The following is a 14,816-nucleotide window of genomic DNA, read 5'->3' as shown; positions in this document are numbered from 1 at the left end:
CCTGCGTAGGCCAGATTTCCCCTTAGGCCCCAGTGCAGACCCTGAGTCACCATTAGCTTGTGGTGCTGCAGGGAAAGCCCTAGAGAGAGAGACATTCTATTCCCTTACTGTATTAGCAGACAGGGACACAGTGTTTTTCCTGAGCTGCTGTGTGCGAACAGTGGTTTGGGCTCAAGCTGCTGGACATTTCCAAACTTGTGAAAGACTACGCTGGATCGGCGGATCCTTTTCGAAGTCTGTTACCGGCTGCTGGAGTTGCCGGAAGGTATTTAATAAGTGCACCAACACCGGTACCTTCAGGCGCTGATCCCGCCTTGGGGGAGGATTCTTTGGGGATAGTGGGTTGAGTGACCAAGGGACTGAGTCTATACTGCACCGACACACTTTATTCGAGCAAATACCCAGTATGTACCTGGCAGATACCTGGAATGCGCCGCTCCTCACCTCTGACAAGCCCCGTTGCGTTTGCCTTCCCAGCCTGGGTTCATGCCTGGCTGACGGGCGGCTGATCTGTTAAATGATAATGATTAGGATTTAATAGGCTGCAATTCTTCGCGTGTCTACCAGATGGCATAAATTCATGAATTGTAATGCAGTATATATATATATATATATACTGTGCAGTATTGCAGCCAGCGGGAATAAAATGCTTCAATCCCTGCCTGGAAAATACCTCAATGCACTCGGGCAGAAAACAGTCACAAACCTCAATACACCCGGGTATACCCGAATTCGTGGGACTAGCCGAGCTCGAATAAAGTGTGTCGCCAGTGTACATTGGACACAGTGTGGGGTGAACGCGGTGGTGGGAAGTGACATTAATCAATGTGGAGAGTAGCCAGGCCACTGGTGTATATTTACTGAATATCAGCTATTCATGTACTGTGGCTATATGTGTTTTATCCCTAATAGGTGTACGCTAAGGTTTTGCGATTGCTTATTAGTAAAAGGTTACAACATTGAGGCTTGTTATCATTATTCTTACCTAGGGGAATCTTACTTATTGGGGATCCTGGGTAAGTGGAGGCGCTGCTAAGAACATATTGTTACCCCAGGCTCCCAGTTAGCGGAGGCCCAGATCTCGCTGAGCCAGCAGGTACATATAGCACTAGTAGTCTCTCTATATCGGCAGGAAAGAGGGCTACATATATATATATATATATATATATATATATATATATATATATATATATAATCCATTTAAACAGCCGGCACACCATATGCAAGTAAATAAGTTTTGGTGCTTATCCCATAAAGCAATAACAGACCATACGATACCGGTTGCAACACGACATCAAGGGACAGCACGCAGGTATCAAATATAGAGCATTTTTGATTTACTTACCTGCGTGCTGTCCCTTGATGTCGTGTTGCAACCGGTATCGTATGGTATATATATATATATATATATATATATATATATATATATATATATATATAAAAGCAATACGATACCGTTTGGAAACGAAATCAGCAGGCAGCACTCCAGAATTAAACAAACAAGTGTATTGAAAAAATAAACACTTGTTTTTTGTGTTTATTTTTTCAATACACTTGTCTGCCCAATTCTGGAGTGCTGCCTGCTGATTTCATTTCCAAACGGTATCGTATTGCTTATTCTTCATCATAGGATCTGCACCCACACCAGTGACTATTATTACGGAGTGCTTTTTGTTCTTTTTCTATGATATATATATATATATATATATATATATATATATATATATATATACGGTATATATACAGTATATAGTATATATACAGTGCTCGAGAAACCCAGTCGCCCACTCGCCAGTTACATTTCCCCTGCTCAAAAAAAAAAAAATCCCTCTAGCTGATTGGCTGATTGGGCGTGACGCGGGATGAAGCTGCCAGGACTTTTTTTTTTTGGCGCTGAGCAGTCAGGTTGCCCTTCCTTCTCTGTACGGGTAAGTGTGTGTGTCTTGCTGCTCGTGCGTGGTATCTCCCCCCTCCTGCCCCCGGTCCCCGTGGCTGGCTGCCCGTGCTGGGCAGCAGGTGGTAGCAGGGGGTGTTCATTCCCCCGACGCTCACTTGGCTGCCCGCGCGGGGCGGGAGGTGGTAGCGGGGGTTATTCCTTTCCCCCCCCCGGGTGGTAACGGGGTGTTCCTTCCCCCCTTTCAGGCACTCCCTTAGTTGCCCGTGCGGGGCAGGAGATTGGCGCGGGGGGGAACGGGACAGTCGTGCTGATGCGTGGTCGCGTCTGGCTGGCTGGCGCCTGGTGGGGAGCTGGCTGCTTGGTCTCCAGCCTTTCCTCTCTTCCTCCTCCCCCCCGTCCTGTGTGAGTGTATGGGAGAGAGAGAGAGAGTGTGTGTATGGGAGAGAAAGAGCGTGTGTGTGTGTGTGTGTGTGTGTGTGTGTGTGTGTGTGTGTGTGTGCAGGACACTAGAAGTAACCCCTCAATCAGTCACCCCCCCACCCAAGCACCCAGTCAGTCACCCCTCCCACCCAATCACCCAGTCATTCACCCCCCACCCAATCACCCAGTCAGTCACTCCACCCAGTCAGCCAGTAAGTCATCCCACCCCCCACCCAATCACCCAGTCAGTCACCCCACCCAATCACCCAGTCAGTCATCCCCCACCCAATCACCCAGTCAGTCACATCCCCACCCAATCACCCCCCACCCAATCACCAGTCGGTCATCCCACCCAGTCACCCAGTCAGTCACCCCCCACCCAATCAGACTTAACCCCCCCCGTCAGTCAGTCACCCCCCATCAGTCAGTCAGTCATCCCCACCAGTCAGTCAGTCACCCCTACCAGTCAGTCACCCCCCCGTTAGTCCGTCACCCCCCCATCAGTCAGTCACCCCCCCAGTCAGTCACCCCCCCATCAGTCAGTCACCCCCCCATCAGTCAGTCACCCCCCCATCAGTCAGTCACCCCCCCCATCAGTCAGTCACCCCCCATCAGTCAATCACCCGCTCTCTCCCACTCTGTCACTCTCCCACTCTGTCACTCTCCCACTCTGTCACTCTCCCACTCTGTCTCTCCACCACTCTGTCTCTCCACCACTCTGTCTCTCCACCACTCTGTCTCTCAACCACTCTGTCTCTCAACCACTCTCTCACAACCACTCTGTATCTCAACCACTCTGTCACTCTCCCACTCTGTCACTCTCCCACTCTCCCACTCTGTCACCCTCTCTGTCTCTCACTCTCACCCTCTCTGTCTCTCACTCTCACCCTCTCTGTCTCTTACCCTCTCTCTCACCCTCAATGTCACTCTCCCCCTCCCTGTCTCTTTCACCCTCTACTGTATATCTCTCTCACCCTCTCTGTCTCTCACTCTCACCCTCTCTGTCTCTCACCCTTTCTCTCACCCTCTCTGTCTCTCACCTCCTCTCTCACACTCACACAACAAGGACCAATTGTAGTACAATATAAATGTAATACAATAAATAAACTTATGTTAAAAACAAATGTTTTTATTTATTCTTATTAGTTCAATTTCTTTCTTTAAAAAAAGTTGGCTGGAGGCAGGGCTAGGGACGGGGCTAGATGGCGAGTAGATTTTTTGGTTCGGCAAGTAGATTTTTGGGTGATTTGTCAAGCACTATATATATATATATATATATATATATATATATATATATATATATATATATATATATATATAATGTATATGTAACACCTTTTGCCCCCCCCCCCCCCCCCCTATCGCAGATGGGGACCATATGTAATAATACACTTGCGTTACCGGGTGTGGTGGGTTACCTGTTAGGCTCATAGAAGGCCTGAACCTCCGCCACTGGGAGCCTGGGGTAACCTGATGATTCGAACACAGCGCCTCCACCTGTAAGGGTGCCCACCGGAGTGGAATGGTCCTCTTACAGGAACACAGTAATAGCAATACACGCACACAATATATGTTGCAACCGTTAACTATAACTTCTAATAACTTTGGTATCCTGTACCACCCAGTATAATGCATATAACAATATACATAGCAGCGCAACACATCAACTTAGGTAGTCCCTCCTCCAAAGTACCTGGGTGCTGGGCACCAATTCCCTGAGTCCCTTATGTCCAAACCCACCCAATCTGTGTTGGAGATAGCGCTATCCCTTGACGTGTTGGTGCACTCTTTATTTTACCTGCCCGGGCTCCAGCCACGGGTGCAGCTATACAACTGGGTTTGGATCCGCCATGATGTCCTCCTACGCATGGGGTGAATTCCGGCATGGATAAAATCACTGCGGCTCCGCACCGTCTGTAACTTGGCGGGGATCCATCTGCAACCGGCTGGCCGCAGTCACTGCTTGGCGTGGCCTCCGTGAAGATAGTCTATATGTATATATAAGTCTCTGGGAAGATAGTCTTTATATATAGAGGGGTCTGAGCCCAGACCCAGGAATCAGGCTGCGTGCCACTGTGTGATTCCTTACTCAACCCAAACAGCTAAAGGGGCAGAACCACTCACCTACGGCCTGTCCCTGAAGCAACCACAAACTGGGGCAATGGTAACAATTATCTGGGGCCTAGGGGGTTAACCAGCCTAGTGCAAAGAGCTACTGCTCCCCTGCACCCTCACTCACCCAGCTCCCTGCTCAACCTCCCGTTCCTCAGAGTCCGCAAAATGTATCAATCCTTCTGTGCAGGGAGATACTGCTGCCCTATTGGCTCCCTGGCATCACGTGGGTCATTGCTGAGGCTCATGGGACTTGTAGTCCCTTCCATGAGCCTTCCCTCGTAGGCTAGGGTTCGCGCGCTATCACTGCGCATGCGCAATGTCTCTGGCTGGCCGCCGCATGTACTATGGCACTGCGCATGCACGAACTTGCGCAAGATGACGGCGCCCTGCTCGGGAGCCGCCGGGGACCTCCGAAGCACCGGAGTGCTCCCTGTTTGGCCCCCTCCCTCCAGAAGTGCCGGCGGGTCTGTCAAGTGACCCCCGGCAGCGGAGGTAACGAGGAGAGGTGGTCATGGGGCAGAGGGGACCTAGCTATATCCTCCCCCTGGTAAAAACCCCAACGACCTCGCTTGGGACACAACTCAAACATGTACAGAAATTATATAATAAAAATGCAGTTCAATTATATAACTTAGCACATTGCATCGACTTTAAACAATGTTACACAATTCTGTGAGCATCACAATCACGGATTGGATTTTGCTCCGAGACCACTGCTGAGCCTCATAATGGGGTGCCCCAATTTGATCATAGGTTACCCGATTTGGAGGGTACCTGACTCTTTGGCTCCTTCGGAGCTGTTCTTCAGCAACTCCCTCGGGGGAGTAATAAGTACAGTCCTGAGGCTCAGCCTCTTCCCTTGAGGGGAGAAATGTCTCTGAACAGTCTCTGTTCGGCACAAAGCACGGACTTTGTGGATCCAAAGGCTGGCCTGCTGGAGCCACCTTAGTAGGCATTGGCCTACGGGGCCCTTTACCCGTAGCTTCTCCGGGAGATGCCCCTCCAATTGGAGGATCCCATTGAGAGGGTCCTTCCATAGGATCTTCTGGAGTTTCAGGGTTGGTATGATCATGTACAGTCTCTTGACCAATTTCTGAGGGATCGGCCTCACCGTTCAGTGGTGTGGCCAATATTTCAGCTTCCTCATCTCCCACTTGTGGAATGGGGAGAAGATGGTTACGGTGCCATACCTTTACCCGGCCTTCAGTGTATTTGATGCGATAGACCGGGAGGCCAGGCATCTGAGATTCTATTTCATATACACCGTCTCTCCATCGGTCGGCCAATTTTTGTTTTCCTGGGACTCCCAGATTTCGAAGCAACACAGCGTCTCCAGGATGAAGCTCCCGATATTTGACCTTATGACCGTATCGCCTTTTATTATCAGCATTCAGCTTAGCTGTAGACTTCTCAGCCTGTTGAAAGGCCTGTTGCAAGCTGTCTTTAAGTCTTTGCAGTATTTGAAATGGGTAGCATTGTGTATCCCATCCGTCGAGACACTAAGGCGTACATCTACTGGCAGTCTCGCCTCTCGTCCGAACATGAGGAAGTATGGTGAAAATCCAGTTGACTCGTGTCGGGTACAATTGTACGCGTGAACCAGGGCCTCCACGTGTCGACTCCATTCAGTCTTTTGTGCCCCCTTTAGAGTTCCGAGCATGTCCAGCAAGGTCCGATTAAACCGTTCTGGCAGCGCGTCTCCTTCGGGATGGTACGGGGTCGTTTGAGATTTAGCAATGTTCAGCATTTTGAGCAATTCTCGGATCAGAGTGCTCTCAAAATCCCGACCTTGGTCTGAGTGAAGGCGGTTTGGAAGACCGTAGTGAACAAAGTACTTCTCCCATAGTATTTTTGCCACTGTGATGGCTTTCTCGTCTTTCGTGGGGAAGGCCTGGGCATACCGGGTGTAATGGTCCGTGATGACCAGCACGTTGCATATTCCTCGGCTATCAGGCTCAATGCACAGAAAGTCCATACACACAAGGTCCATTGGGCCAGAACTCTTCAGATGACCCATGGGTCCTGTTCTGGTAGGAAGGGTCTTGCGTTGTATACACCGAGAACAACGGCGACAATGGTGTTCTACGGCCTCTCGCATCTTGGCCCAGAAAAAGCGGTCTCAGACCAAGCCAAAGGTCTTCTCTACACCGAGATGTCCATGTTCATCATGTAGGGACTTTAACACCATGTATTGCAAGTTCTTAGTGAGGACTAGTTGTCGTCTATGCACCACCCGATAGAGTAAGCAGATATCGATTTCAAATTTATCCGCTTCCCGTATAAGCGAGGCGACCAAGTCTTTGGGAACACGCTTCAGGAGAGCTGGGTTCCTTTTTTCAACGGCTTGCCTAATAATACTAATTACAGGATCTCGTATTTGGTTGTCTACTAGATTTTTCCACCGTAACACTTTGTCATGAGTTATGTTCATCCCTTTGGGGTCACAGTAGGCGGCTGGAATAGCCTGCGACTGGCATCCCAAGGAGTCCGCAACCCTTCATTCTGAGAAGGCCACTTGATCGTTGATGATGGCGGCAGTGCTACACATAGCTCACACCCCTGGTCCTGGGAGTTCTTCCCACTCCTCATAATCTAAAGTAGCACTTAACCCTGGTCGTCGGGATAGAGCGTCAGCCCCGACATTCAAAGGTCCTGGCTTATACTTCAGGGAGAATTGGTAATTGTATAGAGCTGCCAGCTATCGGTGCCCTGCTGCATCCAATTTGGCCGAGGTATTGATGTACGTGAGGGGATTGTTATCCGTCCTTACCTCAAACGTAACACCGTAAAGGTAATCGTGGAGCTTTTCCGTGATCATCCATTTGAGAGCCAGGAACTCCAGCTTGTGGACAGGGTATTTCTGTTCACTGGGTGTCAGACTGTGGCTGATGTAGGCTACAGGCCGAAGGCCCTCGGTGTTCTTCTGGTGCAGGACGGCAACCAGTCCATTGAGACTGGCATCCACATGCAGAACGTATGGTTGTTCTGGATCAGCATACGCAAGCACCGGCGCTTCGGTCAGTCTTTTCTTCAACTTCAGGAAGGCCTGTTCACACTCAGACGTCCATTTATCGCCAAACTGTTGCTGGGCCGACGTGGCCTTCCTTCCTGTATCTTCGGGGTATATCTTCAAAAGATTGTTCAGGGTTTAGATCGACTAGAGTACCCTTCCACGAAGCGACGGTAATACCCACAGAACCCCAGCAAGGATCGTAGTTCCGTGACATTCTCGGGACGAGGCCAGTTCACGACCGCTTCTACTTTGGCTGGGTCGGTGGCGATTCCTTGATCAGACATGTGGTGTCCCACATAAGTCACCGAGGTGTGACAGAACCGACACTTGTCGAGGGACAATTTCAATCCTTCTTTCCCAAGACGGTCTATCACTTTAAGCAGCCTCTCTTCGTGCTCTTCCAGGGTCCTTCCGAAGACAATGATGTCATCCAGGTAGACTAGTCACTCCCGAGGTTTCATGTCTCCGATAGTCTTCTCCATCAGTCGCTGAAAGGTAGCAGGGGCCCCACATATACCTTGGAGCATATGTGTAAATTGGTAGAAACCCAGGGGTCAGACGAAGGCTGTTTTTTCCTGGTCCTCCGCATTCATGGGTACCTGATAGGACCCAGATCGTAAATCGAGCACACTGAACCATTGGCTTCCGTTCAGAGCATTCAGGATCTCTTCAATGCGAGGAAGGTTGTACTGGTCTGGTACGATTGTTCAGGGTTCGATAGTCGACACACAGTTGTACAGATCCGTTCTTCTTCCTTACCACCACTATGGGAGAGGCATAAGGACTCCGAGACTCTGTCAAAATCCCCGTGGGCTCCATTTCTTGCAAGACGTTCCTTACATCGTCCACATCCCTAGGGGCAATGCGACGAGAGCGTTCACGGAACGGAGTGGCGTCCCTCAGTCTAATGGCATGTTGAGCGCTGCGACTGCACCCCACATCTATCTCACTCGTGGAGAACACAGTCCGTCGTTTATTCAACTTGGTTGTCAGCCGCTCTTTCCACTCAGTTGGCAACGTCGACTCGCCGAAGTTGAAGTCCAGATCGACTAACCGCTCACCCACTGCAGCAGCGTTCACCTGGGGCATTGTTTCCACAGGGCTAACCGGGTACAGCATATGCAACCCAGACTTTGTCCTGCATCAAGGTCCATTGAGAATGGGGAGATGTTCTGCACATACTGTATACGTAGGTTCGTAGAGGGATTTTAGACATCCACTCTCTCACTTCGGTTAGTACCCTATACCCTCTCTGAACCTCTTCCTCTGGGGTAATCTCCAGAGAGAAAAGCTGATCGTTCTCATCTCGCTCGGGATAACAGCACCAGACGGCCATTCGTTGCACTCCCCCTGGTAAAATGGTCGTCAGTCCGCGTTGACGATTGTAGAGACCCCCGTGACGCTCTAAGGCATCTAACCGGTTGCACTCCTCTCATAGGACGGGTTCTAGGAGCGAATTGGCCAGCGGCAACTCGTTGGTCTTTTTCAGGTATGCTCTGATTACAGCTTGTACTATATCAGTATTTGTTCCCAAGATGATCGGAGACTTGCACTGGTCTTGGGGCTCCGGGCATACCATTGCGGCTACATGCATGGGGTGTTTCTTGCCTGTGTTCAGTTGGATTATTTCCAGTTGAACCCTTACAATCCCATCGATGGGGTAGTCTTCATTACTTAACCCCCTTACCTTCATATGTTCGGCCGACGGCAGGGGGCAGTGTCTAAGGTGCTGGTCATAGAACTTGCGGTATATAATGGTCACTTGGGATCCGGTGTCCAGTAGGGCAGAGGCATAGATCCATTCCAGTACAACAGGCATGATGGCCGAGGGGCCTACTTGACTGTAAGCATCCCCTGGTAAGGCGTCATCACTGGGGCCGGAGTCAGGAGGAGCCTCTTGGGGTCCAGTAGGGGTTTCTGGGTCAGACTCTGCCATTTGTACGTGGCAGACCATTGACCGGGCTGTATGTCCTCTATTGGGAGGATGTTCCTCTTGGGGATCCTCCCTCTCCGGATAGTCACTGGAGAAGTGGCCCTTCTTACTGCAGTTATAGCAAACGACTTTGCTGCGTTCAGGAAGACCCTTGTACGTGGAAGATGGTTTCTTGGAGATACGGCCCTTCCCGGCAGGCGGCTTGTGTGACACCTCCTCCTCCCGGTTGGAAGATTTCTTACCCTTTGTGGTTGAGGGGACAGGGGCGTCACTCTTGATGGGTTCCTTGGTCTTTTTGGAGTCATGAAAATGTAGCTGCACCTCATGTCTTCTGATATGACGCAATAATTCCATGTAGCTAGGTGATACAGCAGTGATCGGGGCAGCCCGCATCACTATAGCTATGGGGTGGCTAGGCAAAGACCCCTTTAGTAGCTGTTTGAGTTGGTACCGGTCCACTTCGGCGACTGAAATTATGTTTTTGGACAGGAGGTTCCCCAGCGACAGCTGTAGTTTGTGGACGAAGGCAGACAAATCCTCTCCTTCTTTTTGGCGAAGAGCCTTGAACTGGGCCATCAGCTCATCCTCGTCGTCTTCTCCCGTGTAGGACTGGGTGAGCATTTCCGCCAGTTCCTGGGCCGTAACTTCTCCTTCCACTTCACGATGCATCCGTACCAGTTGGGAGGCTGGGCTCTGAGACACTCAACCAATCTCTGTCTTTTGCTGGCTTCGGAGCACGACCACTCCGCTATTACTTGGAGAGTATGTTCCGCCATGTCTCGATCCCTTCTTCTCCTGAAGGCGTCGGTAGAATTCCAGAAAAGGCTTTTAGCTTCCTGTAGTTCTGTGTTTGAGACGAGATGGTTATAGCTTCTACTAGTTGGCAGGCTGTCATATTCAAGGAAAGAGCTCCACTAAGGAGCTGACTACATGCTCCAATTATGATGCTAGGCATGGTTGGGGGACTGTCTGCTCGTCTATTAGGAGTAGGCGAGGTGGGTGGGCTCCCCGCCCAGCAGCTGACTCCTCCTAGACCACTCGGGGTGAAGGAGACCTTTGGGGGACCTACCCTGTGAGGAGTACTGGTCACCCGGTGGGTCATGTTTGGCCCAGTACTGGTGGACGGTTCTTCGGGAGCCTGGGTGTCAGGATATATAATGAGACAGTCTTCTGCGGAGGGCTCTGGTAGGTTTAATACATGGGGAACAGTCTTTGAGCATATGTCACGTTCGGTGGCCAGGAGGTAGGTGGTCCTCCGGCCGTCAGCATAAAGTTTATAGTCTACCACCCGGCGGTGGTCAGTCCAGGACAATGTCTTACTTGTGTGCGCACTGCGAATAAGTCCATGTCATTTGATACTCCCGCCACCGCAACCACGCGTCTTGGGGACATGCGGAGCGCTAAGGCCCAGTCATTGCCTTCTTGCTTTGACGGCACGGACATGATGGCATTTAATTTGGACAATTTGATATGGAATAGGGCACCCCAGGTCTGATCTCATCAGCGCCTCCAAATGTAACACCTTTTGCCCCCCCCCCTATCGCAGATGGGGACCATATGTAATAATACACTTGCGTTACCGGGTGTGGTGCGTTACCTGTTAGGCTCACAGAAGGCCTGAACCTCCACCACTGGGAGCCTGGGGTTACCTCATGATTTGAACACAGCGCCTCCACCTGTAAGGGTGCCCACCGGAGTGGAATGGTCCTCTTACAGGAACACAGTAATAGCAATACACGCACACAATATATGTTGCAACCGTTTACTATAACTTCTAATAACATTGGTATCCTGTACCACCCAGTATTATGCATATAACCATATACATAGCAGCGCACCGGGTGCACACATCAACTTAGGTAGTCCCTCCTCCAAAGTACCTGGGTGCTGGGCACCAATTCCCTGATGTCCCTTATGTTCAAACCCACCCAATGTGTGTTGGAGATAGCGCTATCCCTTGACGTGTTGGTGCACTCTTTATTTTACCTGCCCGGGCTCCAGCCACAGATGCCGCTATACAACTGGGTTTGGATCTGCTGGATCCGACGTGATGTCCTCCTACGCATGGGGTGAATTCCGGCGTGGATAATATCACCGCGGCTCTGCACCGTCTGTAACTTGGCGGGGATCCGTCTGCAGCCGGCAGGCCGCAGTCGCTGCTTGGCGTGGCCTCCGTGAAGATAGTCTATATATATATATAAGTCTCTGGGAAGAGAGTCTTTATATATAGAGGGGTCTGAGCCCAGACCCAGGAATCAGGCTGCGCGCCACTGAGTGAATCCTTACTCAAACCAAACAGCTAAAGGGGCAGAACCATTCACCTAGGGCCTGTCCCTGAAGCAACCACAAACTGGGGCAATGGTAACAATTATCTGGGGCCTAGGGGGTTAACTGGCCTAGTGCAAGGAGCTACTGCTCCCCTGCACCCTCACTCACTCAGCTCCAACTCCCGTTCCTCAGAGCCCATGAAATGTATCAATCCCTCTGTGCAGGGAGATACTGCTGACCTATTGGCTCCCTGGCATCATGTGGGTCGTTGCTGAGGCTCATGGGACTTGTAGTCCCTTCCATGAGCCTTCCCTCGTAGGCTAGGGTTCGCACGCTATCACTGCGCATGCGCAATGTCTCTGGCTGGCCGCCGCATGTACTATGGCATGTAATATGGCATATAGATATATACGTGTGGAGGTGGTGCCATGTTACACTGAATACAGTTCTATTGGACTTACTGGACTGTGTGCTGTCTCGTTTTTTCCTGACTCCAATCTGGTAAAATCTATTTATTTACATGTGCATATGGGACAAGCATCAGCATTTTTTTCATTGTTTACAGTGTGCCAACTGAATGTGATTTTTTCATATATATATATATATATATATATATATATATATATATATATATACGAAAAGGCCAAAATCAGCACTCCTAGTAAAGATAATAATGAGGCCAGTTGCTTGTCCCTTAAAAATAAAGAGAAAGAATATACGTTACCATCCGAGGACTGATAAAGTAGAGACAGCACACAGTAGGAATATGACAAAAGGTTATATTAGCTTAAACAGCATCACAGATAACCAACATTTCAACCCCACAATGAAGTCTTTTTCAAGGGGATCCTCTTGAAAAAGACCTCCTTGTGGGGTTGAAACGTTGGTTATCTGTGATGCTGTTTAAGCTACTGTAATATAACCTTTTGTCAAATTCCCAATGTGTGCTGTCTCTACTTTATCAGTCCTCGAATGGTAACGTATATTCTCTCTCTCTCTCTATATATATATATATATATATATATATACAGTGGTCGACAAATCACCAAAAAATCTACTCGCCGAACAAAAAAATCTACTCGCCACCTAGTACCAAACGTGTGCTGCTTGGGCCAATAGGAGCTCGCCACGATGTTAAATCCACTCGCCCGGGGCATGCAAATGTATAGGTTTGTTGAACACTGTATATATATATATATATATATATATATATATATATATATATATATATATATATATATATATATATATATATATGTATATATGTATATATGTGTGTGTGTATATACAAAACAATATATGACTATATATATAACTATATATACATAACTATAACGCAAAGAATGACCTAGGCGCAATAAACAGGAGAGAAGAGGTGAAAGGTGGAAACAACATAGAGTAGTATGTCCAAATAAGAACAAATTAAAGTGGTAAGATATGCACTCGGAATTAGTAGGATAGTCAATGCCTTTATCCAATTATAGGATCAGGAACAATCTTTGGCTTTGAATTTTCACAGGACTCCCTTTGGTGTCACCTGGAATTCCACATCCGAATCAGCTGTTCATAGGATTCGAATGGTATGATACCAGATACGCAACCTCCATCTCAGGCTTACTCTGCTGTGGATGCCGGCTCCGTTTTAGGATCGGAATATCAGTCTCTCACTCTTGCTCTCTGTACACCGGACAGTCGCCCTACGTGTTTCACCGCTATGGCTTCCTGAGGGGCTAAGGAAGGCGTAGGGCAACTGTCCGGTGTACATAGAGCAAGAGTGAGAGACTGATATCCCGATTGCAAAACGGTGCTGGCATCCACAGCAGAGTAAGCCGCGATCTCGCGAGACAAGGACGTGACCACGTGATGTGGAAGTGATCTTGCAGTGTATACAAACGCCGGTGGATCGGAGCAAATCTGAGTGTGAGAGACTTAGTATAATACTCTCATCTGCTTTTAAACTTTCTTACAAAGTGTTTGTTACCTATTATGATTTTTTTTTAAATTGTATTAAATAGTTTTGCACTATATTGTTTCCTGCATTGTTTCCAAACATATGGTTAACCCCTGAGACGGAGGTTGAGTATCTGGTATCATACCATTCGGATCCTATAAACCGCTGAATCGGATGTGGAATTCCAGCTCCAGATGATGCCAAAGGGAGTTCTGTGAAAATTCAAAGCCAAAGATTGTTCCTGATCCTATAATTGGATAAAGACATTGACTATCCTACTAATTGTGAGTGCATATCTTAATTAACCACCTTAATTTGTTCTTATTTAGACATACTACTCTGTTTCCCCCTTTCCCCTCTTCTCTCCTTTTTATTGCACCTAGGTCATTTTTTTGCCATACAAACTTTGTCGGTATCTGTGGAGCCGACGACCTAATTGGCAACAAGAAATAGGGACAGATAGACATCAAGGGTTAGCACATCCCATTATATTTGTATACAATTGTAGCAGTATATTTATACTTTAATTATTGTTGATAATTGTTTACGGTTGTGCTGTTTGTTTCTTTTCTAATATATATATATATATATATATATATATATATATATATATATATGCAAATACAACTGTATGCTCATCTGCACGTCTTAGGCAGGTCTACAACCCCACCTTTCACCATTATCACCCAGCATACAGCACTTCCACTGCAGCAAGAGATTCTGGGAAATGACATGCAAATGAGCACACAGTGCCACTTTTTGCCTCAAAAACAATTTTTAACATGGTTCCCTATATATATATACACACACACACACACACACACACACACACACACACACACACACACACACACACACACACACACACACACACACACACACACACACACACACACACACACACACACACACACAGTACATAATATGTTTTTAGTCAATTTGGCCACCAAGCACAATCTGCCACACATCTGCACTGCTCAAATAAAATACATTATGAACAGATATTCCAATGATTGGGGAAAGAAACTAAAGTTGTCTAATTTCCTGTTTACCAGCTCCAGTAACAGAGAGAATGATGTGTCCCTTACCAGCACACCTCAGAGAAAGTCATTCCTACAAAATTATTGGATAGGGTCTCACTCATCAGGCAATTCTCGATGCTGTCTAGAAAATGCCACTGCCAGCTGTCCTTATCCACCTACAATTATAATTAAGGAAA

The 14,816-nt window shown here is 48.3% G+C and overlaps 1 protein-coding gene across 1 annotated transcript in view; it reads right to left on the bottom strand.

Annotated features, from left to right (window-relative positions):
• Positions 1 to 14,816, bottom strand: part of KCNU1 (potassium calcium-activated channel subfamily U member 1) — a 244,552-nt gene that overhangs the window by 116,422 nt on the left and 113,314 nt on the right. Inside the window, exon 16 of the mRNA XM_075601398.1 lies at positions 14,686 to 14,795. Within this exon, the coding sequence (XP_075457513.1) occupies positions 14,686 to 14,795 (110 nt within the window). The remainder of the gene's footprint in view (positions 1 to 14,685; positions 14,796 to 14,816) is intronic.

Source organism: Ascaphus truei, chromosome 5 (genome assembly GCF_040206685.1).
Source record: "Ascaphus truei isolate aAscTru1 chromosome 5, aAscTru1.hap1, whole genome shotgun sequence".
NCBI lineage: Eukaryota > Metazoa > Chordata > Amphibia > Anura > Ascaphidae > Ascaphus > Ascaphus truei.
This window is presented reverse-complemented; position numbering and strand designations above follow the sequence as displayed.